The sequence below is a fragment of the Macrobrachium nipponense genome, chromosome 38 (assembly GCF_015104395.2).
Source record: "Macrobrachium nipponense isolate FS-2020 chromosome 38, ASM1510439v2, whole genome shotgun sequence".
Lineage (NCBI taxonomy): Eukaryota > Metazoa > Arthropoda > Malacostraca > Decapoda > Palaemonidae > Macrobrachium > Macrobrachium nipponense.
In genome coordinates, this window is record NC_061098.1 from 18,713,276 (window position 1) to 18,740,180 (window position 26,905).

The 26,905-nt window shown below is 37.2% G+C and overlaps 2 protein-coding genes across 2 annotated transcripts in view; both read right to left on the minus strand.

Annotated features, from left to right (window-relative positions):
• Positions 1-3,283: 3,283 nt before the first annotated feature.
• On the minus strand, positions 3,284-12,198 carry LOC135209766 (uncharacterized). Its single transcript, XM_064242551.1, has 5 exons — positions 12,131-12,198; positions 11,809-12,010; positions 9,229-9,388; positions 3,576-3,724; positions 3,284-3,403 (listed from the first exon to the last, which is right to left on the minus strand). The coding sequence occupies exons 1-5, from the start codon at positions 12,196-12,198 to the stop codon at positions 3,284-3,286; spliced, it is 699 nt and encodes a 232-aa protein (XP_064098621.1).
• Positions 12,199-14,395: 2,197 nt separating this feature from the next.
• The window catches only part of LOC135209768 (proteasome adapter and scaffold protein ECM29-like), a 28,518-nt gene continuing 16,008 nt past the window's right edge, over positions 14,396-26,905 (minus strand). Inside the window, exons 2-5 of the mRNA XM_064242552.1 lie at positions 15,142-15,272; positions 14,874-14,990; positions 14,595-14,713; positions 14,396-14,453 (exon numbers count right to left, since the gene is read on the minus strand). Coding sequence (XP_064098622.1) covers positions 14,396-14,453; positions 14,595-14,713; positions 14,874-14,990; positions 15,142-15,272 — 425 coding nt within the window. The remainder of the gene's footprint in view (positions 14,454-14,594; positions 14,714-14,873; positions 14,991-15,141; positions 15,273-26,905) is intronic.

Below are 26,905 nucleotides of genomic sequence, written 5' to 3' on the forward strand. Positions count from 1 at the left end.
TTGATAACTGTGGATTAATATTTATAAGTACAAAGAAGCTATGGTGATAAAAGGGACAAAACATACTTCTAAACACGTACCTTTGATGAATCTTCTTATTTACAAATATCTTGACAAGTGCATTAATAAGTGAAAGCAATGTTGCTTTCTGCGTATCCTGTTCTTCATTATCAGCTGGCAGAGGTAAAGGACTTTGCCGGGCTATTTCGCCTAGTGCTATGACAATAGAATTCTGCAGTGGGCAATTCTCAGCAAGAAGTTTGAGTAACTGAAAATAATTCACAACTTAGTTTCTCATATTTACATCAAAACCTGAAACTCAGTGGCCCAACACATTTCTGAAATTTGGGCAAATACAAAGACATTACTCTTACGACAAATAAACTTTAATTGATAAAATATAAATTTTTCATTAAAAATTATTATTTGGGACACTTAAATACTGTTGAAGATAGCTATAGCTCAGCTCTAAGCATGTCGGCATTCTAAATAAAAAGATTGCTTACTGACACAGATGACTGTCTAGTTACCTGTTCTCCACCAAGTTTATTTTGAATATTTTACCTCTTTTCAGAATTCCCCTTGACAGCCCACTTAAGTTGTGAGGAAGCTGGGGAGAGTTCTGCTTTAACAGAAGGTATAATATCCAAATAAAAAAGCTTATTATGACAATCTGTTATTTGGGATTAATCTTACCTACTATTAAAGACACCATGACAGGATTTTTTTTGTATATTTTGGTATATAAAAATAGGATTCCTGGTAGTCAGCCATAACATCCATTGTTCTCCTGGATAGCTGCTAACACCATACTGAATGATTCCATGGAAAATGGGAACAGACATGACTGGTGAAATCTTGATACATCTAGAACTGAATGCCAACCTCAAGATACCTTTGGCACCATAAAAAGTTGATCGTGAACCCTTTATCAACACCTGTCTATTGCATTCTTCTCAAGTAGTGACCACCTCTTTCTGCAGCACCAGATACTTCTGCTGATGCAGATACCAAGGAAAGGTTATAGGTGATGACGCCAGTGGAGGGGAAACTAGAAACAGAACTATAGACAGCCCTCCGCAAGTGCCTAACACCCAAAGGTTTTGCTAAGTCTCTCCAAACATACCAGAAGACATGCAGTCAGCTCCCTACTGGAATCTGAAGGCTAGCCACTTCATTCCTTTTAAGTAAAGTGAGTAGCTGAACAAGATCCATGAAAGGACTTCAACATTGTAGAAGAGTCCTGAGATGAGGAGTGGTGACTCTTGACTGGAGGGGCTGAAGGGAGACAAGAAGCAAGACTTTTCCTGCCAGATTTTAGAGATTGTCTAAGAAATCCCCTCTTTTCTTGTTCTGGTATATCCTTTCTTATCGTTTAACAGTGTCAGTTTAAGGGGACAAAAGAGGAACCAAACAGCTGCCATTTTCTAAGCAGGACACTTCCAATAAAAGACATTTTCTAAGCAGGAGACACCTTCAATGAATATATTGATCAGAATTGCTCTCTCTTCTTCACAACAGAGTTAGTACTGTCATGAGAACATTTGCCAGCAGTGTCTGAAATAGCTTTGTCACACAAGTCAAAACTCTAATAACTCCTCCCATGCTTTAATGCCAGCTGGCACTTCAACTCCTTAAGCTGGCACAGATAAGACACGAATGTACTGACCAAAAGCTCAAAAAATAAAATGACAAATGTTTAATCAATTTGTACTTTTCATAACTAACAAACCTGAGGTCTTAATATTAGGAAAATCTTCTAGTACCAGCTGGAAAATCGAGTAAAATTAATAAAAAACTTGTGTGATCCAGGGACTATTGGCATCTGTACCTGCTCACGGAGTATTTGGTATTCCCACAGTGCCCAGGGACTTCAATAACTCTATTAAGAGATTTGGACAACACCTTTGCCTTAATATTAGTCCAAAGCACCTTGCCTGTCTCAAGCACATGCCTCTTCAAAAGACCAAGACAGACAAAGAAACCTGAGTCAACAACTGAAGAAGGTTAAAGCGCTGGTAAAAGTCCATAAGAGACTCCATAAAATAAGGCAAACATGTGGTAGCAGTCTAAAGAAAAACCTTGTGCACCAGAACTTCAAGAAATTTCTTTCATTGAAACATACTCTAATCGAAGAAGAGCTTGGTTTCTTAGTTTTCATATATTCTTGCATCAGAGTTATGTAATAAAATCCAAGGTTCTATTTTATATTTTTGTTACAGTAATAAGTAACAATTACTTTATTTTTTCCTGATTCACACCACAACTGATTTGCTTTATAGATTCACTGTAAACCACTGTTGGTCCTGCAACAGACTATTAATATTTGTGATGATTCTCAGCTACGGTCAAGAAAGCTTAAGTACCAAAGCCACCACTGCTCCAATTATTGACAAAATTCAATATTTCCTCAAATATTTAAAACCATAAGGACTAGCAGCATGGCAAACAAATTTCCCACAATTAACTGTTGGTTATTCATTCAGATACTAACCAAACCCATAGTTAACTTTAATGACTGGAAGTTACATTAAGTAAAAAAAAAAAAAAAAAAAAAAGTATTAACATATAAAGCCTGCAATTTAACATAAAGTCTGAAATAATGCACATCCAAGACAAGAAAAATATTCCAAATACTCACCAAGATCTTTCACTACTGTCTCAAAAGATGGCCAGTCTTCTAAAATAATATCATTCTTCTTTAGTTTGTTGATATAAAAGGAATAACTATGTCCTACTCAGCTAAAACGCAGCTTTCTTGACTATCCAGACGCTATAAAAGAAAAATTCAAGTTTAGTAACAAAACATTACCTTTCATATAAAATACCTTTCTCTTGGTTATTCTACATTTACTGGAATAAAAAGATATAAGAATTCTTAATTTTTTTTTAATACTATTTGGATCAATGAATAAGAGGTAGGACTGATTCAAAAAAAAAAAAATGTCAAGCAATATAGATGAAAAGTGAAATGCATGAATTGAGAAAAATGCTTAAAATTTAATCATCTACCAGAAAGTACATCCAGCTTGTGACAAGATCAACCACCATACAACATATGTACCAATTTTAATGCTTAAGCTATACTTCAGTAAGAGGTGAAGTTGAGTGTTTATGTACGAAACACCAAAATTGTTATAATACGTAAAACTTTCCGGGCAGAAATTAGATCCAGAAACTACCACCTTAATCTTAAGTAACAGTTGACAAAATGTACAAATAATATTTGAAAAAGTAAAAAGAAAAGAAAAACATGAATTGACAGTAATACTCACAAGTGTTTTCATGTTGACAACAGAATAGATAATTTCTCGAACTCATCTTGATTCTGAATTTGGCCAGCAACGACACCAAAGAGATGTGCTGCAACTTCACCATAATACCCACCACGCAGGACAAATTTCTGTACATGAACATTAATTTTTAGTAATATATAAAACTCTAGAGAAAATAATAAATTTTCTGGATTTAATTCATATAATAAATCAAAATTCCATAAATTTCTTCATAACATTTTACATATTTCCATAAAAAAGATTGCCAGTAGAAAATTATACTGTTAAAGTAATACTAACCCTGATCCAGTCCACCTGAGGGAGTAATGTTTGATAAATATTTCTGGAGCAACCAGCTACAATTCTCAGAATAGACTCCAACGCAACAGCAGACAAGCATTGGCAAGCTAACTCAGCAAAACCAACGTACTTCATGAATGGATTGGGGCCTGAAATATTCATGGAATACTTTAGTCCAATGTCTCATATATTATACCTTCACCTTTAAGTAAAACACAGGCATCGCATGAATAAGTAGTCGACCACCAGGTTTCTCGGAGGATAGGGACCACACCCCCTACCCCAATAGAATAGCTAAAATCCACAAATACAAGACATTCCCTCTGAAAAATGCTTTAAAAAACTGCCTATTTTTGATACTTCAAAACACCAAAAACTCCCTCTAAAAATGCTTGTACCTGCCTATATATATGAAAAATACACTAATTATGAATATTTTTTTAGAAAAATTCTGTGAATAGGCAATATTCTGGGAATAATGTGGATTTACGTTCCACGGTAAAAGCGCAAAATACGTGAGGCGCGAATCCACAAAAACAATTAGGCGGCGTTGACTGTACCTATAAATTACTGAAAAAAGAATTGCTATGTGTTTTTCTAAGGAACAAATTTAAAAAAACCTTCACCTTCTATACGAATGACTCACTCCTTTAATAACGATCAGGGTGGTATTTTGAGATTGGAGATACCATCCTGAATTACCAACTTTTTCCAGTCATGTGCATCAGCAGGGGAAAAGTGACTCCTGCAATCTCCTAAACACCTGGAAGATCAATGCAAGAGGCTGGTAGGGCCCTGTACCAGAGTTTGTGTAAAGGTACCAAGCTCTATGAAAATTTCAAAGGACTTCTGTCTCTTCCATCCACGGGCGGGCAATTTTCTTGCTTCTATTTAGCATAAATAGATCTCTAGAAACTATTTACATGGAACAAGGTTATCTTTTGTTATATGAAGCGCTTTTAAGTTGAAATATGACTTGAATAAGTTGTGTTGTGAACTCGATTGTTACTTTTTCCGTTAATAATGGTGTTGGGAGCATATTTCTTTTTGTAAAAAACATATTACATTCGGTAATAGAATGGTGCCGGTGGGAGCATTTATTTTGTGTAAAAAACACATTACTTTCATTATTTTCATCCTATTTCATAATAAACGAGATTCAAATATATTTATCTTTTGTTGCCGTGAAAAAAACAGTAAAATGTGTTCTTTCATGGCCAATATTTTTTATTAAGTACTTTTATTCCCACTACTATTTGCGTTAGAGTTGCATCCCTGTTGCTGATCATAGATAATTTATAGTCATTAGCATGTGAACATTTTTTTTCTCAGGTTCAGCTACAATTGCAGCTGAAATTTAGCAGTACTATCTTTCCTTGCCAATATTTTCTCCATAGCAAATAAAGGTATACAGTGGGGGCCCCCCGTATTCACGTTCTCCGGATTCGCGGATTTCTCTCTGGACTTATCTACCCATTATTTGAGGGAAATTCGCCTATTCGCGGGTTTTTACGGCAATAAATAATCCCAAATTAGTGTATTTTGATTTATTTTCATGACTAAATACATTTTTATGATACAAAATGATTTACTAATTTTAAAAATATAATATTGATCAATACCTGTATTAGTAAGTTTAATAAAGATTAAATTATATCACATAATAACAATAATAATTCTCTCTCTCTCTTCTTACAGAGATGTATGTTTTCTGTATGATAAATATGACAAATTTTTAACCTATTTGTATTTTATAACTTACAAACCTTCGGTCTTAATATTAGGATAAATACTCAGCGCCAGCTGGAAACCAGTAAAGTTTAAAATAATTGTGTACGCAAGGGACTATTGGCATCTGTGCATGGTCACAAGACCATGTGGGAGCCACCCACATACCCAGCTTTCACTCGTGACCCCGTTAGTTATTTTCTTACCGCCTTTAAGAGAGGACGTGCTTTGCTTCGTCCTTTTAAAGCCGGTTTAGTTTGCCCCCTGTTGTTTTGAATCTGTTGTTTGGAATTCCCTGGCATGTGAACATGAAGCCGTCTCATGCTTCGAGACTTCCTGGATATCACAAGAAGCAGATAAACACCCGGATATTTTCTTCGACGCCTTTGATGTCGAAGTACTCATCGTTGTAGTAAGTCGTAGGTGCAGAAACTCTTAAGGTACAGTTAATTTCAAATAAGCTATAAAATGTTAAATAGCAATCAATTCGTTAAAGATTTGCAGTTTAATAAATTAAAATTAAAAATAATGTAAGATTGAAGGAAATCCCAGTTTTCACGCATCTTTCTTTGAATTCCAGTACCAAACTGAGGTCCAACAACTGTCAAATATATCACATAATGTGACTGGAGGGGAGGGAGTGTGTTTCTCTCTCTCTCTCTCTCTCTCTCTCTCTCTCTCTCTCTCTCTCTCTCTCTCTCTCCTCTCTCTCTCTCTCTCTCTCTCTTTACTGAGATTTGGATTTTTATAGTACATGTATATATGTTTATTAATATTTTAAAATGATAATAATTGTAATTACAAAAATCATATGTGATAGTATTTTACAGAAATTCGACAATAATCTTTTCATTTCACTGTTTCAAAATAATGGATAACTCTCTCTATCTCTCTCAGAGATGTATGTTTTTTGTATGATAAATAAATGATTTACTAATTTTCAAATATCAATATTAATGTAAACAGCAATAATATCAATTCATTAAAGGAAATACTATAGTGAATTAGTAGAAGTTTTAGTTTATAAATTAAAAAATTATGTAAGAATGAAGGAAATCCCAGTCTTCATGCATCTTTCTTTCGAAGTCCAGGTACCAAGCTGAGGACCAACAGCTCAAATATATCAAGTAATGTGACAGGAGGGGAGGGGGTGTGTTGTGTCTCTCTCTCTCTCTCTCCACTTTACTGAGATGAGATTTTTATGGTGACATGTATGTATCATGTTTTATTAATATTTTCAAATAATAATAATAATATATAACTATAATACTATAACTATAATTCCAAAATCATATGTGATAGTATTTTAAAGAAATACTACAATACCCTTTCCATTTCACTCTTTCAAATACGGATAACTCTCTCTCTCTCTCTTTCTCTTTTACTGAGATGAGAGAATTTCTATGGTACATGTGTATATGTTTATTAATATTTTCACATAATAATAATAATATATTAATAATATACTAATTTCAAAATTCAAATGTGATAGTATTTTAAAGAAATACAATAATCTATCCATTTCACTCTTTTAAATAAGGATCTCTCTCTCTCTCTCTTGCCACATGAGATGCACATGTCACAGTGGTAACTCTCGCCCTCTGTTTGGCATGGAAGTTTATGTATACAGTATATCTTTAAGGGTATTACTACATTTTATGGTGAAATAATAATATACAGTACTAGTTTTCAAATAATATTAAGTTTAATGAGATTAAACAATAACCTCTCTCTCTCTCTCTTACTTACGTATGTTTATTTGTTTTGCAATATAAATAAATGATTCAAATATTGATAAGATTAATAAAAATAGTGATTCCCAGTCTTTTTATCCACTTGGAGGAAGGAGGGTGGGGAGTAAATGACAGTTTGATATACGTATTGGCGGAGGGGAAGGAGTCGGAGTCTAGGAGTTACTCTCTCTGTCTCAGAATTTCCTTTGTCTCCTCTTCGAAACGGTAGACCGATCCCGATGTTGAGGCAAAATTCTCCATCATACCACGTATACACTCTTACCACACACTGATCACACTCGGAGAAAGAAAAGGTAATAGGAATGAAAAATAAAAAAAAAATGAAATGGATAAAGAACGGGCAAACTGAAAAACTGGCTTTAAATCTGATAGACAGTAACACGTCTTATCTTAAAGGCGGTGGTAGGAAAATAACTGGTGGGTCACAGGTAGCCGTGGGCATTCTGGGGTCGTATACATGCCCTGTGACCTGTATAGATGCCATTAGTCCCCTGGATCTCACAAGTGTAATTTTAATTCTACCGTTTCCAGCTTGGCGCTAGTAAATCCTAATGTTAAGACCGAAGGTTTGTTTCGTATATGAACAATCATAATTTCACTCTTGATGGTCAGATATATGATGTTGCCATTCAATGGTCTCTCTCTCTCCCTCTCTCTGTAAATTTGGCTGTAGGTATACATTTTTAATGGTAAAATCTTTAAGATGATTTTGAAATTATATTAATAATATAACATCGAGATCAATACATATAGGTTAGTAATTTTAGGTATTTTTTGAAGTAGATTTTATTCAGGTATACATTAGGTATCTGAACTTTCAAGATAGGCAGTTATAAGCATTTTAGTGGTGGTTGTAACTTTTCGAGGGTTTTAACTATTCACAGGTGTCTGGGGTACACATCCCCAGCGAATACAGGTGGAACACTGTAATGCAAAAATACTAAAGTCCTGTTCTACTTAATTAACATAACTACATTAATTTCTTACTATCGTATGATGGCTGGAATGCAAGCAAAACATTGTTGTTATCAGATTTGAATTGGTTGTTGTAGCAAAACAACTGTTATCATTCAGTTGTTTATAGCTGTAGCGTTTAAGCAATGATGGAGGAAACATTAGCAGTCTGAAGAAGGTGACCTTTTCTCTCTTTCTCTCTTATACTAGGCCAAGATTTACCAGTAAGTTTCATCAAATCTGACATTAAAAAAATATCTGGCTGTTACACTGTCTAAGGCATCGTTAACAAGTCTAGGGCAATGTAAGGGGAATTGTGGCACCTATAGACTTTTGAATTTTGGTTAGCGATGATTTTTGGTTAGGGTCAGGCCCCCAAGGAATGGAACCCCAGTCGTTAACTGGGGGCTGCCTGTATTGTGTTTTGTAGGATGAAAAATGTACAGTACTTTATTGACTTTATACCAAAGAATATACTACTTCAATAGGCACGAAACCAATTTGCAAACAATTAAAGATACAAATGGCCATTTGGAATGTAACTCGTTCATATTGTAAGGGTAGTCTGTTTATTTCATACTTGGTGCTATTTTAAGCCTGTCTCCATTCTCTATGTAAAACTATGATACAGGTACTTGTGAAAAACATTGAAAATTATAAAGAAAATTACATTTTTATGATAAAATAGTTTTAATTATACTTACCCAGTAATTATATAGCTGCAAATGAAACTCTTAGCTATATAATAACTGGGGAAGTGTATAATTAAAATGAGAAAGTTATCAAGGAAACTATCCCTCTCAAAAATATCTGCTCTAAAAAAAGATTGAAGAGGACAGTAAACTCCCACACCAATCAACTGGTAACAGAGCCAAAAGCAAAACTTGTGACTATAAGAAGTAAAATAGGTTCTTATCAGCATCCCTTTGGCTCCAGGTGTATTTGTCTCTGTCCTGTAGTTTTAAGTTTCTTGTAGTTATAAGTTCCTTTTTAATCTCTACTAACTCATCTGTCTAATTTCAAAATTTATCTAGCAACTTTTCAATTCTACGAGTAGCAATAAGACTCACTTACTTCATAATAAGATACTGCAAAAGTATTAAGTGGTACATGGAACAAGTACAATATATTCAAAAAGACACTGTACGCAAATACTGTTAACTTTAACACAAGAATCAAGTTACTAGAAAAAGAGCAAACTAAACATATCCAAATACCTTTTTCTTTCACACCAGATGCTACCTTATAATTGTGTTCATCTAGTATTTTGTGCACAAGCTGGCCAATAACTGGTGGATTGGACCATAATAGGCCCTCTTCTGATATTGACAAAATTCCAGCTTCAACTGCTAAACAGTGCTCTAAGTATTTCAGCATCTGGGAATATCAAAATCAAATATTTAGTCTCTAAATCTATTGTACAGGATAGGATGTCTCTTGCATACTGAACAAAATAAATTGTTACCAAATACTGTAAAAATACTGCAAAAATAACATAGTAAATACTCAGGTCAGCAGTTAAATCCCTCATGACAAAGATACAATTTTAAACTAATGATCTAACTCCAGATATTCCCAAAAGTATGACAGAACTTTTCCATATAAAAATGTCACAAATCTATGTGCAAACAAATTTCAAGAAATATATACCATATGCCACATTAATGCTCTCTGTCTGCTAAAACATTCAAATTTGGTTTAAGACTGATTATTCAATATCTTGGGGACAGAACCTGTTAACTCAATCGGAATAATTCCATTAAAAAGCCTTAGTTCCTAACATATTTTGTGATGACTAACAAAATATATTATGGACTAATATATTCCTACCATCACTACTAATATGACCAAAGTGTGTTCTAATCAAAATAAAACATCTAAACATAACCATAACACTCAACTACCAAATTCCCTATCCTACTAGTGCCAAAAAGTTTTTGTTAGTCAACAATATGGTATTGATACAAGTAAATGTTACTGCCATCACTGCTACCATTACAACCACAAAATTTTCTTATTGAAATACTTGTACAATATATAAACTCATAATCCCATAACTTAACCACCTGTTACAATTCAAAATATAACAAATAAGTTTAACTTGTACATCTAGTTCTATTATCTACATATGTACTAAGTGGCTTGGTGAAGAGGCTACAACATGGATATGTTAAAATGCAGAGCTCTACAAAATGCTCTAGGAGCTCTAAATCAATATCAGACTGCTCAAGTCTTCAATCTCTATCAATTTCTTTAGTGCTCAGCTCTAGGGAGAAGAGACTTAGCATTGGTGCTAAGTTGTATGGACCATGTAGGAGGATCAAGAGTTGCTGTAGACAATGTTATGAGAGTGGCAAATGAGGAAATAAGCTCTTTTAGCAGCTCTTCTAAAATAATCCTCCATGGCAGCTTGTTTAATAGATGTTGCTCTCTTGGCTTAAATGTCCCTAATACTTTGCAGTATTGCAAGACTTAAGAGCTGTTAAATTGAGAATAACTCCTAATCTATATGAAACTAGTCTCATCCTGTCATAAAAGCCCACAAATTCCTCACCATCCTCATCTTGCCAAAAACTGTCAGGCCACAGCTTCCATCATGAACTCTGCAATTAGTCAAAGTGAAAGCAGCAACGTACTAGGCATCTTTGCTGCTGTAAGTGTGCTAGAAGTCTGGCACAAACAGACAAGAATTAAGTCTTAACATACTTTCATTTGTCACCGATATTAATAACCTGATTTCTCTGGTAAGCCCAAAAGTTACTCAGTAACCCATCCAAAGAGACCTACTGCCTCGAGATCTTCATTTCTTGGTACGACAATGGCTTCCCCTTTGGCAATATGGAGTGAATCACTGATAATGCACTTAGTCCAACTTTGGATAACTTGAATTTTCTCATAGCTTTCTGATGAGTTGTGGCTGAAATTTATCTTAACCACAACCATAATTAGTTGTTCTCTCTGGCACTTGATATAAAATATAGATGATCTTGTGCTCCTCTATAACACTTTCCTATAGAAAACTAGAATCTGATTTCTTTAATAATTCAATTTCTAAGGGAGTGGCAATATCCTGCAAGTCCTGCTTTATTTTTCTAGTATGCTTACTACCTTGAAAAGCCATTCTGGAACAAAATATAGCGCAATGTTCACAACATACAAGATTAAAGTTTGCCAATGACAGAACAGCCACTTGACACAAATGTAAGCACATACAGTCATACAATAGCCAACCAGAGCACACTTGTTTCTAAGACTGATATCACTATTTCCAATCATGGAGGATGAGAGCTGACTTTTGAACACCATAAAAATGATAGATCCACTTCACTTCTCTCTTTCTAAAACAGTAGAATCTACTGAGCCTCGACGAAAGAGTGAAGCATCAACACCATGCTACTATTCACCCAAATAGACTGGCTATATCTTTTAGTGAGCCAAATGGAAACAAAGAGCTTGAAGCAGTCCAATATTGTTCCAGAGAATCTAAAATTATCCTCACTAATAAGCTATAGAGAATTAAGATTATTTCTGAAATCTGCCAATTACACCAGTTTTCCCAAGAATCAAATACCAAATGTCTAAACCTCCACTATACACTGATACTATACAATACTATGAAAAACGTAGTTAACCAATAGGTTCCAAGAACAGTTTATTTAGGCTGTCCATACTTTAACTTTCCTCCTGGAAATGCAGCAATAATAAGACTTAGATAAAATACAATATATTATTATTATATTATCAATAATTCTCTTCCTATAAAAGAAATGACCTTGGCTTGAAATCAAAATTCTCACCTGTTCCATGACAGCAAGTGGAAATGGTATTGGTTGATTTGCCACATCATGCCATTTACTTCTTGGCAGAGAGTCAACCCTCTTTAAAACATATTCTACCACTGCTGAGAATGGTGGAGTTTGGAATATTTTACTACCATCTTTGGCTTCTTTTGCTGCTTTATACAACTGCCGGCGTGATTCAAGTCGGATATCGTCTTGGCTGCACATGAAAAGATTGAAATATAGTCTCTTACTAAAACTGCAATTTATAAATATATACCATATTTATAAATGTTTGATTAATAGATAAAAATGTTCACAAACAATGTATTGTACTTACTTGTCACCTGTTGCCACCATAAGGATGAACGAGATGGAACATGATCTGGAGGGATACAGACGCAGCATAGTGGACAGCAGTGCGTCTTAGTTGAGGATTGTGATGAAGGATGTGATCTGACAACAAGATACATAGCTGATCTTGACTTGATTCTTCTAATGCCTTGCCAAACATGGAGCTACCATGGAAACAGTGCTTCCCTGTACTTGCCAAATAAGACATCTCCTTCCTCTTGCGTCAAAAGCATTCATAAGTGTCTGAAGATAATGCAGTTTGTGAAGGATGGGGAGGGAAAGCAAAAGATTTGAAGTTTTACAGATACTAGCAAGGGCTCCATATGCTAAGGATCGAAGTTTTGGGTGGGCAGACTTTTCCTCTTCAATGACCTTCACCACTCCACCAAACAAAACGCTTCCAACTGGTGCCAGTTTATCCTTGTCAGCATTAAATGCTATATGATGCAAGAAAGAAACACCCTGTTGTTTCAGTTTGGCATTTGAATTCTGACCCCAAAGGCATTCAAAGAAAACTTTCAATGCCAATGGTGCATAATTGCAGGCCTCTTTAGATTTAAGCAAAAAAGGCATTAGCTTACTTTAAGCGAATACGGGTATTAGCAGGGTTCTTGAATTTGTCAGCTGGTGTTCGATCTTTAGGCATCAATGTTCCAAGGAAAAGAACATATATAGGTGCAATAACAGAACTTTTTGTATTCCACTCAATCACACTCTCCATTCTCCTTAGATGTAAATCGGCTGCATTAGCAACAGAAAACCTAGTGTCTGCTGCCCCAACAATCAAATGAAGAACTACGGATGATGGAAGTAGTACATCAGCACTCAAAAATTTAATTATGGAAACTTTAAGTTTTTCCAACTCTTCAGGTTTGGGTGGATTGTCACCCATCACTCTCTTAAACCCACTAATATTCATTCCTGCTGAACACCGGGAACAGGAGGGCCTTTCTTTTCCTGCATTATCTTCAGAGGCTTCAACTGGTCTTTGGTTTGACAATGGCATGGCTCTGTTAAAGAGAAATAAAATGTCTTGTTTGCACTTTATGTGAGATACATTATATTTAAAAGGTAATCTAATAATCAATCCGCAAAGTTCTAACAAAAGCAAGAATAACTATAGCAGTCAACACATTCAACTAATTTATTTTACTGTACAGTAAATTCTTACCCATAAGGTAGCAATAAAACATCCAGCATAAAATCTAAGAGCAATTTTGTAATCCCAGGACGTTCACGGAGACCAAACAATGAAGCTCTCTTCTCAGCACTTTCTGGAATCTTCATGAGACCAAAAACTGGCATCATAAGATATAACACTGGAAAATGTAAAACAAAATTATAAACATTTAAAAAACACTACATACTATAATTTTCTGAATAATAATTTACTTTAGTTTTTTCCAGTTAGTCGGGTTCTTTGGTTTTTATGATATAATTACAAGGGATCACTAGCCTCAATCCCTATCATTGCAGTATTCAGCTAGATGAAGGTTTGGTAAGTTTTATTAAAATACAAATTTCAAAATAAAATTTACCTCAGTGCCTACCAAACAATCCAAAAACCTCCTTCTAAGCCCAAGAGTCCTATCCCAAGAAATCAGCCCACCACTGGAATCCATGGGTCAGTTCCTTAAGACAGTCTTTACCCTTGAGATATCAATATGACTAGCATACTGAAACCTCAGGTTCAACCATTATTGGGTGGTTGACAAAACCATCACAACTACTACTGGCTTTGAAAATAATTCCAATCCCAGCAATTTCTTGACAATCAAATCTTTGAAGAGGAAGTTGGAATGTTTGGCAACAACATGGAAGAAAACTGATCAAATACGGAAGAGATTGAGATAATGATGGAAAAGAGAAATGTTTATAAAATGACATCAGTTTGAGTCCTCTCACCCTTCTTACAACTTCAACATCGACTATAACATTCTATGATGAAGCCAGATGAATTCAACAAGGTATTTTATCACTGAGAATGGATCCTAGAGTGGGAGAAGGTGGTCTGCCTCTCACTCGTCATGGGTAAACATTTAGTGTCTCCTAAACAATAAGGATAAATAAATTTCTCAGACTTCTTGAGCTCTTGCACAGGATATAAGGCCACCTTTCCTACTGTACAAATGGTATGCCTTTTTAATCTTATAATTCCAGAGAGCAAGTTAAATATGATTGGTTTGTATATATGACTACCAAGTGTGTAATGAGGAAAATCACAAAACATTTGAAAATACTAATGCTGACATTAATACATATACCTTTCACCTACAGACAGCTTGAACTTTACAGCAGCACTATAACTCCTGGTATACAAATTATGAGATTAAATAACTAAGAAAAAGCCAAATTCTGTAAATTAGAATATTTCAAGTAACCTTTAAAAAATGACAGTATATTGAAACCAACACAAAATTAAATGATGAATACATATTAAAAGCCTTTACCTATCTTGGTGTTGAGACGGTTTTCCCTCCATACTGTTAAGCATTGATGGTAAAAGTTCAATTTGCTTGTTGAGGTCCAGGCGTGGATATCCCATTCTGATGTAGATAATGGAGAAATTCTGTATGGACAGAATGATAAAATATTAAAAACAAACATTACACAATTAATTCCAATTTTCACATATACAGAATATATATGGCAGCATTTTTCCAAGATGTTATATTTAATAAAAAACACATAACTAATCCTCAACCTGATTAAAAGTAAATTTTACTTACTGTTACAAAAGCAGTAGCACTTGGGTTCTGATACTGAGCTAACAAAGCCTCTACAGGGAGCTGAATACTCTCATGGTCCTTGACTCTTCGATTGACATGAATCAATAATTCCATCACCTTTTAAAGGAAAACTTTACTAATAAACCATAATAGACAAGTGATATTGCAATTCAAATAAAATTACATGAAAGTTTCTCAAATAATTCATATAACTTCCAATTAACTGGCTTCTTTTCCATTTGTTGATCAACGTGAAGAAATTATTCACCTTTTTCCGCACAGGTTCATGAGGTGAAGCTAACTTCAAAATAACAGGGGCAAGAAATTTCAGAAGTTCTTCCTCAAGTGCCTCGTCTGTAGCTGCAGATCCAATACGAAGAAATACTCTTTCAACAAGCACTGAAAGAAATAAACAAAATGTATTGTAATAAGTAATAAAACCTATGATGAAAGCAATGTACTATGTAATTCCAAACAAAGATTGACCTACACTAATCTGAACTCCCTGGGACCTAAGAAGTCCCAGATAAAAGAAATGTCAAGATAATGGATACTTCTCAACGACAGCTAACCACCTCATTATCTCTTTAAAACATCAAATACCATACATAATTGTGTAATATTCGACTATGTGTAATATCTGACCTCAACTTTTCCCCAAAAACCAAACCTCATCTTATAATCCATGATAGCTGTGAGTTCTGATTTTCTAAGTAGTCAACAATTAAGCTTGGCAGTGTTTTGCTTCAGATAATTTAGCTGCACTGTACAACATAATATATTCAAAATTTAACATATTCAATATCTTTATGTGATATATTTATGCACACTTAAAAATTAGTAACAAAAAAATGCTCTCTTATGACAAACAAGGACAAAATTGGTATTTTATCATGATGGGATGAACTCCATCAAAACAAGAAGCTATAATTTGCACACTCATCAAAGTAAATGTTAATATTAAAAAACATTTAAGAAAAATTATGAAGATAGGCTATAGAAAATATTTGCAATTACAAATCATCAAGAAAAGCAAAATAAAAAATTCTAATGTTATGACAAACAACAAACATGGAAGTAAACATTACCAACACATATAATGCATCAAATATATTAAACTATGATTCAAACACTATCATAATAATACCTATTTGAAGGTCAAACTAGCCAATTATCAAGCAACTCAAAATCATATCCCTTGCAAGTGGGCCGGGCAAATACCATGGTAAACACTTGTGTGAACACCTGTAGGGCTGCTGTCTGTTCAAAGCATGGGGACGTGAAAATACGCATCCTTCGGATCCACCGAGTGCATAAAGTCACTCTCTTTGATGGAATCAAAACACTAAATGCTTTTTATTTAATTTGAAATTGAACAAGCTCATTCTATAAGGAAAGGTCAATGACTGGTCTCTTGCCACAAGTCAACATCCTCACCCTGAGGTACTTGTAAAAGCCTGTAGAGTGGTGTTCCACAACTACCACCACATTCTTCTCCAGCACTGTCCTCACCTCTGCTGACATGACCAGTTTTGGGAGGTCTTAGAGGGTGGGTTGGAAATGACTATCCTGGGCTATGTTCTTGTTGCTACCACAACACCCAATTGCATATGCTCCTCCTACTTGTGGCAGCTGGAGGGAAGGACAACCTACCTTAATTTTGCCCCTCCTCTTCTTTCACTTGCTTTCCCTTTTAGCTGTGGCTGGAGGGAATGGTCAGAGATGTTGAGAAAAATCCAAGTCATTCCTTAAGGATAGACACACCTAACTTCCTTATCTTGGTTTCATGGAGGCATGACCCTTCTCAACACTGAATATAGGTGTGGCTATTCCCAAAGACTGATGCCATTTCCTTAGAAGCCCCTAAAAGAATTGAAGAAGACTACATGGTGGATGAAGGCATCCAGGCTATCAAAATGCCTTTTCTACCCCCCTCTTCAAATTGAGTAAAGAGGAGTCCATAAGTGATCCATTCCACAAAGGAATACCAAACTTTGCCAAAAACCGTTGGGAGAAGGGCACAGACAGCCTGTCACATCTCCTGAGGACAAAATGAGCCCAAAGGTTATTACAGTAGTGCACTCTGATATGTGCCCATTTACATCAAGAGGTCTTTGACATATAATAGACCAGTGGTTCTCAACCTGGGGGGGTGTGCCCCCAAGGGAGTGTCAGTAATTTCCTGGGGAGGCATGAGCCCTATGGAAAAATAAAAAATTGTCTAATTATATTTGTTATTCTTTTAACAAGAGTGAGGAACTAACATTCAGACGTTTATGACAAAATGCAAACGTATCACCTTATAATGTTAGTTTCCTATAGTCTACTATACTCTATTTAGACTCATTGGGCTTACATGTTTTGTAATTATTTACCTCCCTCCCTATCACTCAAAACTGCTTCTCTCTCTCTCCTTTTCGTTTTATTTTCCTTTAAATCTGGGAGGGAATTTTACTAACAGATGCAAGGGAGGCGTGGAGGGATAGAACCAACTCTACAACACATAAATCTGCTGAGGTACAGGAGAAAGATTCCAGGGTAGTAGTCAAGTTTTGGGAAGAATGGGGCGACGTAGGGTCCCAAACACATCAGAAACGAAACCCCATTTCAACCCTCAGGTGAGCAAACACTACCGCCCCTCAGAGAAAAAAGGCATACATTCAAATCTGCAGGACCTTGTTAGATGGCTTCATTGACCTCTTTTATTGAGATTTTTGTGAAGATGCATATTACTGACTTCTGTTTGTTTATCATGTTAAATATACGTATAATACTTTCAATTCAATTAAAGAATTTTATTACTTTTGGTTTCTGAATTCTATGATCTGGGATAAGTCATTGTGTTTACCCTCTGTAATACATAGTTGCAGAAGTACTGAAATAAGCAATACTTCCTTTCGATCACATTTCTTATAAAGCAATTAGCCACTACTATTTGAGAGCCTTATTAAAAATATGCTTTAGACAGATATCATAAAGACCATTAGGCTATACGTATAATATATATTGGGGGCAGAGGCCAAAATCTTTTTTTTTTTACTACATTTTCATGTTCACATAATAAACAAGGAATGCAGTGAAAATTTCTACATACAGATGCCAATAGTTGCAAAAACACAATACCAGCTTACCCTATAATCTTTAATTTGGCAAGGGAAGAAGAATATGCTAGTATGATGGAGATAAACTATTTATTGCTTGTTTTTCCTTAGTCATATAAATTCATCGATGAGAATCACTTACTTTCATAGTTATACAAGTACTCCTGGATTGTAATGCAGCATTATGCACTTTAATGCTTTCTTTGACTTCACCTTTATGTCAAAAGGGTAGCTAAAAAGATAATCTATCATGTGTATCTACAGCCTTGGCAATTGAAATATAAGATGACAAGGTACATGATTTTATATATAAATTTAGCTACATAGGGTAAAAAACCGCATGGTACAGGGGTGGACCATGTACGATCAATGTGTACTACCCCAAAAAAAGTACATTATAACGCGTCCTGACATCGGAGATGGGCATCAGACGCGACTTGTTGTTGGTGAGAAACGGAGCTAAAGACCTCTACTCCAGTGTCAGGATGCGTTATAATGTACTTTTCCTGGGTTGTACACATTGATCGTACATGGTCCACCCCTGTACCATGCAGTTTTTTTACCCTACTACTACTGTGCATACATGAAGGCCTAAAGGTTATGGTGGTGGGAAGGGGTTTACTATAAAGAATAGTAGACCTTAGGCTGTCTTTATTTGTTTCTCTTTGCTATTCTAGGTTGTTATACTATATTTCAGGGTAATCCTACAGTTTAGGGGTCCAAATTCACTGCTTCCTTGTGTGTGTTTAAACTTACTTTCTATTTTCAGGTTCCTCTTTTGAAAGATCTGCAAACACCTAAACTTAAATATAGGTATTTGCTAAAAATGAGCAGATTATCTGCTTACAGAAGCAGAGAATGATGATTTTCTCAATATTCTATTGGTCTGTATTCCTTAAGACATGTTTTTGCAGATTTAACATGTTCCCCCTTTAGCTATTCCCTTTGTTTTTTTTTTACAATCCCTGCTTCTGTAAGCAGATGGGTCAACTGCTTTTTTTTCATTGTTTTCCTTGATTCAATAAATAGGGGGAAACACCACTGACTACCAACCCTTATCACGCTGGATGGGTCTTATTCACTCGATATTTAATTGGTGAAACAAGAATACAATTACAACTCCAAGCATACCATTCAAAAGATTGAAGTTTTGTCAACATAATGTGATATATGAAAGCCTCATACGAACTAAAATAAGCATGTGACGCTCTTCGTAAAATATGTTTTCAAGGCAGTTTTGAAATCCAATATGGCGGCTACCGTGTAGATGGCAGGTTCTGATCAGTGACGGACACCATCTTTCCCAGCACTCATTTGAACTATGTTAGCATATATATGTAACGTTTATTGATCTTACTCAAGATTGCAGTTGTAATCAGCACAATAAAACAACATTTTGTTGCCTATATTACTGAAAGTATGAAACTTTTTATTCCCAGGGTCATGGTTTGAACTGAATTAATTTTTACCTTGTAATCGGTGGTTTTTATCCTTACTGCCATCACAACTGAAACTCCACAGTGCTTATTTGATTGTTATTATACACATTTTGGTCTCAATTCACTCCACATTGCACTTTAAACAAGTTGCTGTTCCTGGTTCCTAAGCGCGCACGCCATAAACACAGTTACGAACAGCAGACGACGAAACTGCAAAGTTTTATTCCCTAAATTGTTTACTTTACTCGTTATTTAGTTCAACTTTACTTTGTTATTTAAAAATTTTAATTTAATTCATGTATATATATTATCCCTTTTTTGGAACCTAATTACCCCGAAAAATTAGAAATATTTCTAAAGTAGATACAATCCAATGTTTCTAACCTTGTCGTACATCTGGCTGCCGAAAACCATAGAGGAACGACTACGGATAAGTGGATTATTTATTTTTTTTTTGCTTTTTTTTTTTGCTAGCACTTTTCATTGATTTAAGTCTATATTAGTATTTTGATTTTCTTTAATAACTGTATGCCAGAAATTAATGTAACCTTTAATGTTTGCATGCTAAGAATGGCAAAATCATCGTTGCCACATTAGTGGAGGCTTCACACATACGCCGATTCATCATTGTAAACTGTTTCCATGAATTCTAGTTGTCACAATAATGCAATAATGATAAAATTGCTTTAATATTTATGTATATATACTTCCAATACATAGCCTAATTTCACCAATTTCAACGTTTTGTGTGTAGTCTTATACCCAGTTTGGAGGGTGAACACATACCGAATGGCAACAGAGAGAGAGAGAGAGAGAGAAAGGAAGGTGAAGGAACGAAGAAGGAAAGGGGTGGCGGTAGAGGGGGGGGAGAGGGTAGGTGGAGCTTTTTACGCATGTTCGTATCCATTTCTGCATAATGGAGTTTTTGTCTCTTGGTACAAGGACAAGTGTCGTTATTCTTTACGATTAGTGATTCACGATACCCTAATAAATTACGGCACTGGGTGTAATGCACTATAGCAAAATCTCATTCTGATACGAGTGTTCGTTACAGAAATAGGTATTGCCCAAAAACGTGCTTGCACTGTCTCTGAAACCATAGTAGGTATGCTGCTTAGTTTTGTTAAATCAAGTTTTTTGTAATCAAGTATTTTTCAGTATTTTTTTACAAGCTAGCTATTGAATAAATTTGTATTTTTCTCAATCAAAACACATGACCCTCAATGCTAAACTTTCCTCTTTTAACGACTTTCTGGTCATTGCAAATTCGGCCCCATAATTTCTTATGGTTCGAAAACAGACAGAGGCGCAGGGACCGAAAACTATTGCGTCACACTACGGCGATAATCCAGGAGTAAAACATCTTCATATATCAAAAAGGAAATAATAAAGATATATAAGCGCATTATGATTATAACAATTACATGAATAGTTGATAAACTGTTCTGAAAGAAAGTTGAGTAAAGCAATTAATTACAATAGGTACGAAAGTCAAGATGTCGTAACGTCATATTACAGGACTTAAAAGAACGTTCTAATTCCCAAAAATAATTACTTAAATTTGAGTCAGAAATTAGTTACTTTTTCAATAACGAATATTTTCAAATAAATCATCATAAATATGTAAAATATTGATGTTTTACCATTTATTTTAAAAAGTATCTAAGTGCACGCTTCGTCATCGTCTTCTACCAAAACAGTTGTTTACTAAAAAAACGTACTGGTAAGGGACTGTGTTCCGATTGTTGTGATGAAAGTGCCCCAGCGTCTGTGGGTAAAAGTGGTGTGCGGATTTATTGACACAAGCGACTCCGTAAACATTGAGATGGCGTCAATCTTCTAAAGTATTGAAGCGTAAGTAAAAATTTCGAAAGCGTTTTGGTGAGATTTCCACTGCCGTAGCCACCCTTTTCACTACCCTCTGTTTAAATCTTAAAATTTGGCCTTAATTTCTAACTTTGAAGAAAATACTCACTTCGAAAGGAGAGTAGAGGTCTTTAGCTCCGTTTCTCACCAACAAGAAGTTGTGACTGATGCCCATTGTGGTAAAAATGATATTGTTATGATACAATAAAGTTTGTTCATACTTACCTGGCAGAATATATATAGCTGTATTTTCTGAAGTCCGACAGAATTTTAAAAACTTCCGACCACACGCAGAGGTCGGCCAGGTGGTTAGTACCCATTCCCGCCGCTGGGAGGCGGGTATCAGGAACCATTCCCATTTTCTATTCATAATTTTTATTTCCACTGTCCCCTGAGGGGAGGTGGGTGGGTACTTGATTATATATACTGCCAGGTAAGTATGAACAAACTTTATTGTATCATAACAATATCATTTGTTCATGAAACTTACCTGTCGATATATATATAGCTGAATCCCACCTTTGGAGGTGGGAAGGGACAGAATAGAAGGATTTTAGGAAACAAATGCATGCAGATGATTTACATCTTGGTTCCACCTGTTAGCATAGCTGGCTTCGTGGTTACTGCCACGTAAGTCTGCTTGTGCTACTAGAGTTGCCAGCGAGGTAGAGACCTATATAGCTGGTGCACTCCAGATGATCTGTCAACAGGGGCGAGACCACGACGTGACTAGACCATATTGACCATACCATGAGGGCTAAGAAGTAAAATAAATATATATATATATATATCACCACCTGACCAACCTAGCCAAAGTTAAGGTGTTTTAACTAAGGCTTAAGAGTTAAGAAGTCGCCGTTGTCCGCGACCTCAACTAAATTAAGAGCTCTTCCTAAACCATTTTCTACAGGATAAGGAATGCGTGGTACTTCTTGCCCCCAAGATTGTCCCCGTCTGCAGACACGTATGGCCCTAGCGAGCATCAGATCTCATATGCCATCTTCACATCTCGCAGGGAGTGTGAAGTGAACACAGAGTTGCTTCGCTAAAACACATGGTACTCAGGATGTTACTGAGTGCCATGCTCTATTGAAATGCTTCCGAGGCCGCGCCCTCACCTCGTGAGCATTTAGATAAAAAGATTTCAAATCTTTGTGCAAACACAATGAAGGAGCATTTTTGAAAGAACTCCTTAACACTAAAGCCAGGGTGTTCTTCGATATGGGCAAGTCTGGTCTTTTTCGGAACACTGCAGATTGCCCGAATGACTTCGACTTTCTTGAGTTTTATGTAGATAAAACTTGAGAGACCCGACAGGGCACAGGACTCTCTCTGGCTCCTGCCCACTAACTTGTGCCATCCTTGCTTCCAAGCTCCTGGCCCAAGGACAAAACGGGTTTCCATTCTTAGGCCACAACGGAAGGCTTAGAGAGCACACCGCCTTGTCTTCTCTAAAGCCAAAACTTGTGACGATGGCTTAAAATTTCACTAACCCTCTTTGTCGTATCTAGGGTGGTTAGAAGAAGGCCTTCCTGATCACATGCAAAAAGTTAACAGGTAGGAGAGGTTCGAATGCTTTAACATCAAGAACTTCAGACTACGTCTAAGTTCCATATTGAAAGCTTCGATCTGGACATGCACAGTCAGTCCGTCTGTACTAAAGTCAGGTGACCGACCAGTTGACCAGTCAGACGAATCAAGGACAGCAAGGCTGTACCCTGAAGACCATAAGGCACTATTCTTCGCTGAAGAATGAGTGTCTGGACTGCCTGGGCGATTCAATCTAAGCAAACCTTGTGTGTATCAACACAACCCAACGTCGTCAGCGAATCAACTGACTCGAGCTTCTGGTGCCAGGAGAAAGGAGCGAGAAACAAAAAGGCGATTCAGTCCCGAAGGAAGAATGCCTGACAGTCAACAACCTGGTCTCATGTTACACGATCATCGGGGGTGTATAAACGCAACTGACTTCGTCAACAAGAAACTCAGGGCTACTATATGTCGCCTGATCTCGCACGAGTGGTCTGACTCCGAGAAAACATGGTGAGACAAAAAGTAGATGGTGAGCGAGTTTCGAGATCCCACAGAACTCAAAAATCGTGAAGGGCTTGTTGTTTGACAGACGCAAATCTCTGAGCCCAAAGGCCGTCAACAACATATTTGCATATTCTTTAATAGTTGTGACTGCCAGCTTATCCCATTCTTCAGACGGAAAAGGAAGACGGTAATCTTATTCCTGTCAACCTCTCGATAGTCTGAACGTAGTCAGACTCAGAGCGGAGAGGTTATAGGTACCTTTCGAGTTAGAGTAGACCGACTCTCTCGGAAAAGGTCCTTGGAAAGTGAACTAGGAAATATGTGACCTCTGTGAATCCAGGATTCTGAAGGCCCACATGGGGCGATCAGCGTCATTGTCGCTCCCTGTGACGTCATAAATCCTCTTATTACATTTCCTCTAAGCGATTGAAAAAGGGGAAAAAGAGACTAAACTCCATCCCCGTTCAATATCATAGGATGGCGTTTAATGGTACTGATCCCGGATCGAGAATAAGGGAGCAGAGAAGAAGCCGCCTCTTCGTCCTCAACATATCGAAGAGAAGAATGAAAGGGCGTCCCTAAAGTCTACACAACTCTCAACTTACTTCTAAAGAAAGATTCCACTCGGAAGTGAATAGTTGCTGCCGTCGATCGAGACGATTCGTACGGACTTTTGCAATCCTGTAACGAACCTGTAGAGGATCGTTACATTTTACGCCTGTTGTTATAATAGGCTCTTCCTCGTAAACTCGAACAAGGACCGAGAGAAGATACTTCTTAAGATATGAGAGAGCTGTGGAATATCAGAGTTGATCTGGACCACTGGTTCCCAAAAACTCGTTTCGAGGACTGGAGGGACTACCGATCGCTTTTCCTTCTTTCAGATTAAGATCCAGGGACATCTGAAACCCTATCCAGATGTCTGGCACCTTCTTCTATCACCTCATGTGATAGACGCACTGAGAGATGTCAGAATCATTGCTAGATCTTGAATAATATTTCAGTTTCCCGGTAGGAAAAAACTGTGGTCTGAATTGCAGTCTATTCGGGGAAACAAACTTCTTCAGGAAGGAAATGGTCCCCAGCAAGCTCATCCATTTCCCGTCCCCGAGTATGCTTACTTCCCTAAATAAGGCTGCGCTTTGCCTAAGCAGGAGAGCAAATAAAAGTGCAATGTTGCGGTAGACCCTCCGTAGTTCCACACCGTGCGGTAACGAGCACCGAAAGGATTAAGAGATAACTCTGTTGAACATAGTAAGGCAAAACGAATGCAACGTTTATTCATTCACGTAAGAAATCCCCTCAATCTTAGGCTAAAGTCCGTGATTGTAGGACAGAGATACAGTTAGTCAGTCAATCCCGCAGGAGAGACGTAACCGTCAGCACAGATACGGTTAGTCAGTCATCCCGCGGAGAGAGAGACGTAACCTACCGCGCATGACAGCGCACGATCTGTCACTGAATACTGGCTCGGTTGGACTGGTCAGGACAGACAGCGTGACAGCAGCAGCAAGCAGCTTACGAACGTCGTCTCTTAACTTTATGTCTGGGTTGCCAGCTACCCTATTCTACGAAGAAAATAGGTCCGTTTATTTTCTTTGAAGCAGAAAGACTTCCAAGCTGGTATATTTAAGCGAAACAGAAAACGCTAAATATAGATGCGTTTGTGTCGTCAGAACACTACCATACAACGGTAAAAGATAAATCGGAAACTCCTGTTAGGCTGCAGGGAGTAACGATTAAATGTCCTTAAAATAGACAACAGACCTCTCGGTTGCCATCCGAAGAGGTAACTACAGCAAGCGTATATGACTTGAACCAACCAGAAGTAAAATAACGCAAGGCAAAAAATGAATTATATCACAATAAAGTTTGTTCCTACTTACCTGGCAGACATATATATAGCTGAATTCGGAAATACAGCTACATACATATCTGACAGGCAAGTTTCATGAACAAAACTTAAGAGAATCGAAGCAGTCGAAGCAGTCAGCTCAAGCTTCTTATGTTATTGGACATAAGCGTTCATTGACGTAGTCTACAAGTCTATTTCTTGTACGAGTCTGCGAATGACGAATGAGAGCTCTTCCGAATCTTGTCGATAAGAGCTTATTCGCTTACGTAATATCAAGTTAATGAGATGTTTGTCATGAGAACTAACCCATTTACGGGACAAAGAGATATTTTGTCAAAGAGGGGATACCCACTTACTTGACAAAACGAAAGTATATTGTCCAATGGGGAAAGTCACTGAATTGACAAAAAACGTAATCCAGGGAGTCGAGCATTTAATTTTTCCGATTCCCGTCTCAAACGAGGAAGGGGCAAGAATCCTGTTAAGAGACTGGGCTTACGGCAAGTAGGACGACGATGTTCAATTCGGCAGCGTAGTCCCGACTAGAAACTAACAAAATCTATCATCTGAAAAACCCTTTCAGATGGGCTAAAAAGCTTGGAAAATTATCCTGGGAAGAGGAAGAAACTCTCCAACCAGCTTCCTCTCCCGTATCACAACTAATGCCTGCTAAAGCTTAAAATTATTGGCAGTATGGCAAAGGAAGTCCTGTCTTGCGCTTTCCTGAAGAGCGTCCTTTTGATGAGTGCCTTTGCAAGAATCCTACTGAACGTTGCCGAGAGTCCTGACGTGCAGGACATCGAGCCTTACATAACCCGTAACTGCCTTAGCGCAAAGTCTTGACTGCGGTAGTGGCAACTTAAATTTATTGGCAGAATGGCAAAGGTTGCGGTAGAGCAAACGAGATCTTCCTTAACTCCATCCACCTATGCGAAAAGCAATATTAATTGACAGAGACCTCTTGAATTCATTCAGAAACCCGATGTCTTGCTGGGTTTCTTAGAAGAAGTTGTCTGTTCACTTTAAGCTTCCTCCGAAGCACTGCCTACTTCACATTCTTTGCAGGTGAGGTAGAAGGTATCACCGAAGGTAGAGGTAAAAATTCTTTAGGCCCAAATCTGAACAAGAGCTTGAAGAGTTCAACAGAAACGTTCAGCCAGGCGACACACCTGGCGTGCGCTGGTGCACGCTCGGCGTCCACTGGAGCGCGCTCGGCGTCCACTGGAGCGCGCTCGGCGTCCACTGGAGCACGCTCGGCGTCCACTGGCGCGCACGGAGCGCGCTTGGCGTGCACTCGCGCGCGCCTGGAGTCCATCCGAGCGTCCCAGGCGTCCGCTCTCAAAAGCTTCCTGCTACTATGACTTCTTTTACGTATTTTCTCGGTGGAAAGACGGACACGAGTTCAGGCGACGTTTCGCCTTCTTACTTCTCACTGAAACGCATAACGAGAGAGAGAGAGAGGACGTGAAGCGTCCTCTTCTATAAAGCTTCTTTTGTTCATGAAACTTACCTGTCGATATATATATAGCTGTATTTTCTGAAGTCCGACAGAATTTTAAAAACTTCCGACACACGCAGTGGTCGGCCAGGTGGTTAGTACCCATTCCCGCCGCTGGGAGGCGGGTATCAGGAACCATTCCCATTTTCTATTCATAATTTTTCTGTCGCCGGTGCTGAAAACACCTGTTTTCAGTACCTCCGTCTTAGGATTTTGGAAACTTCATTGCCGCTAAG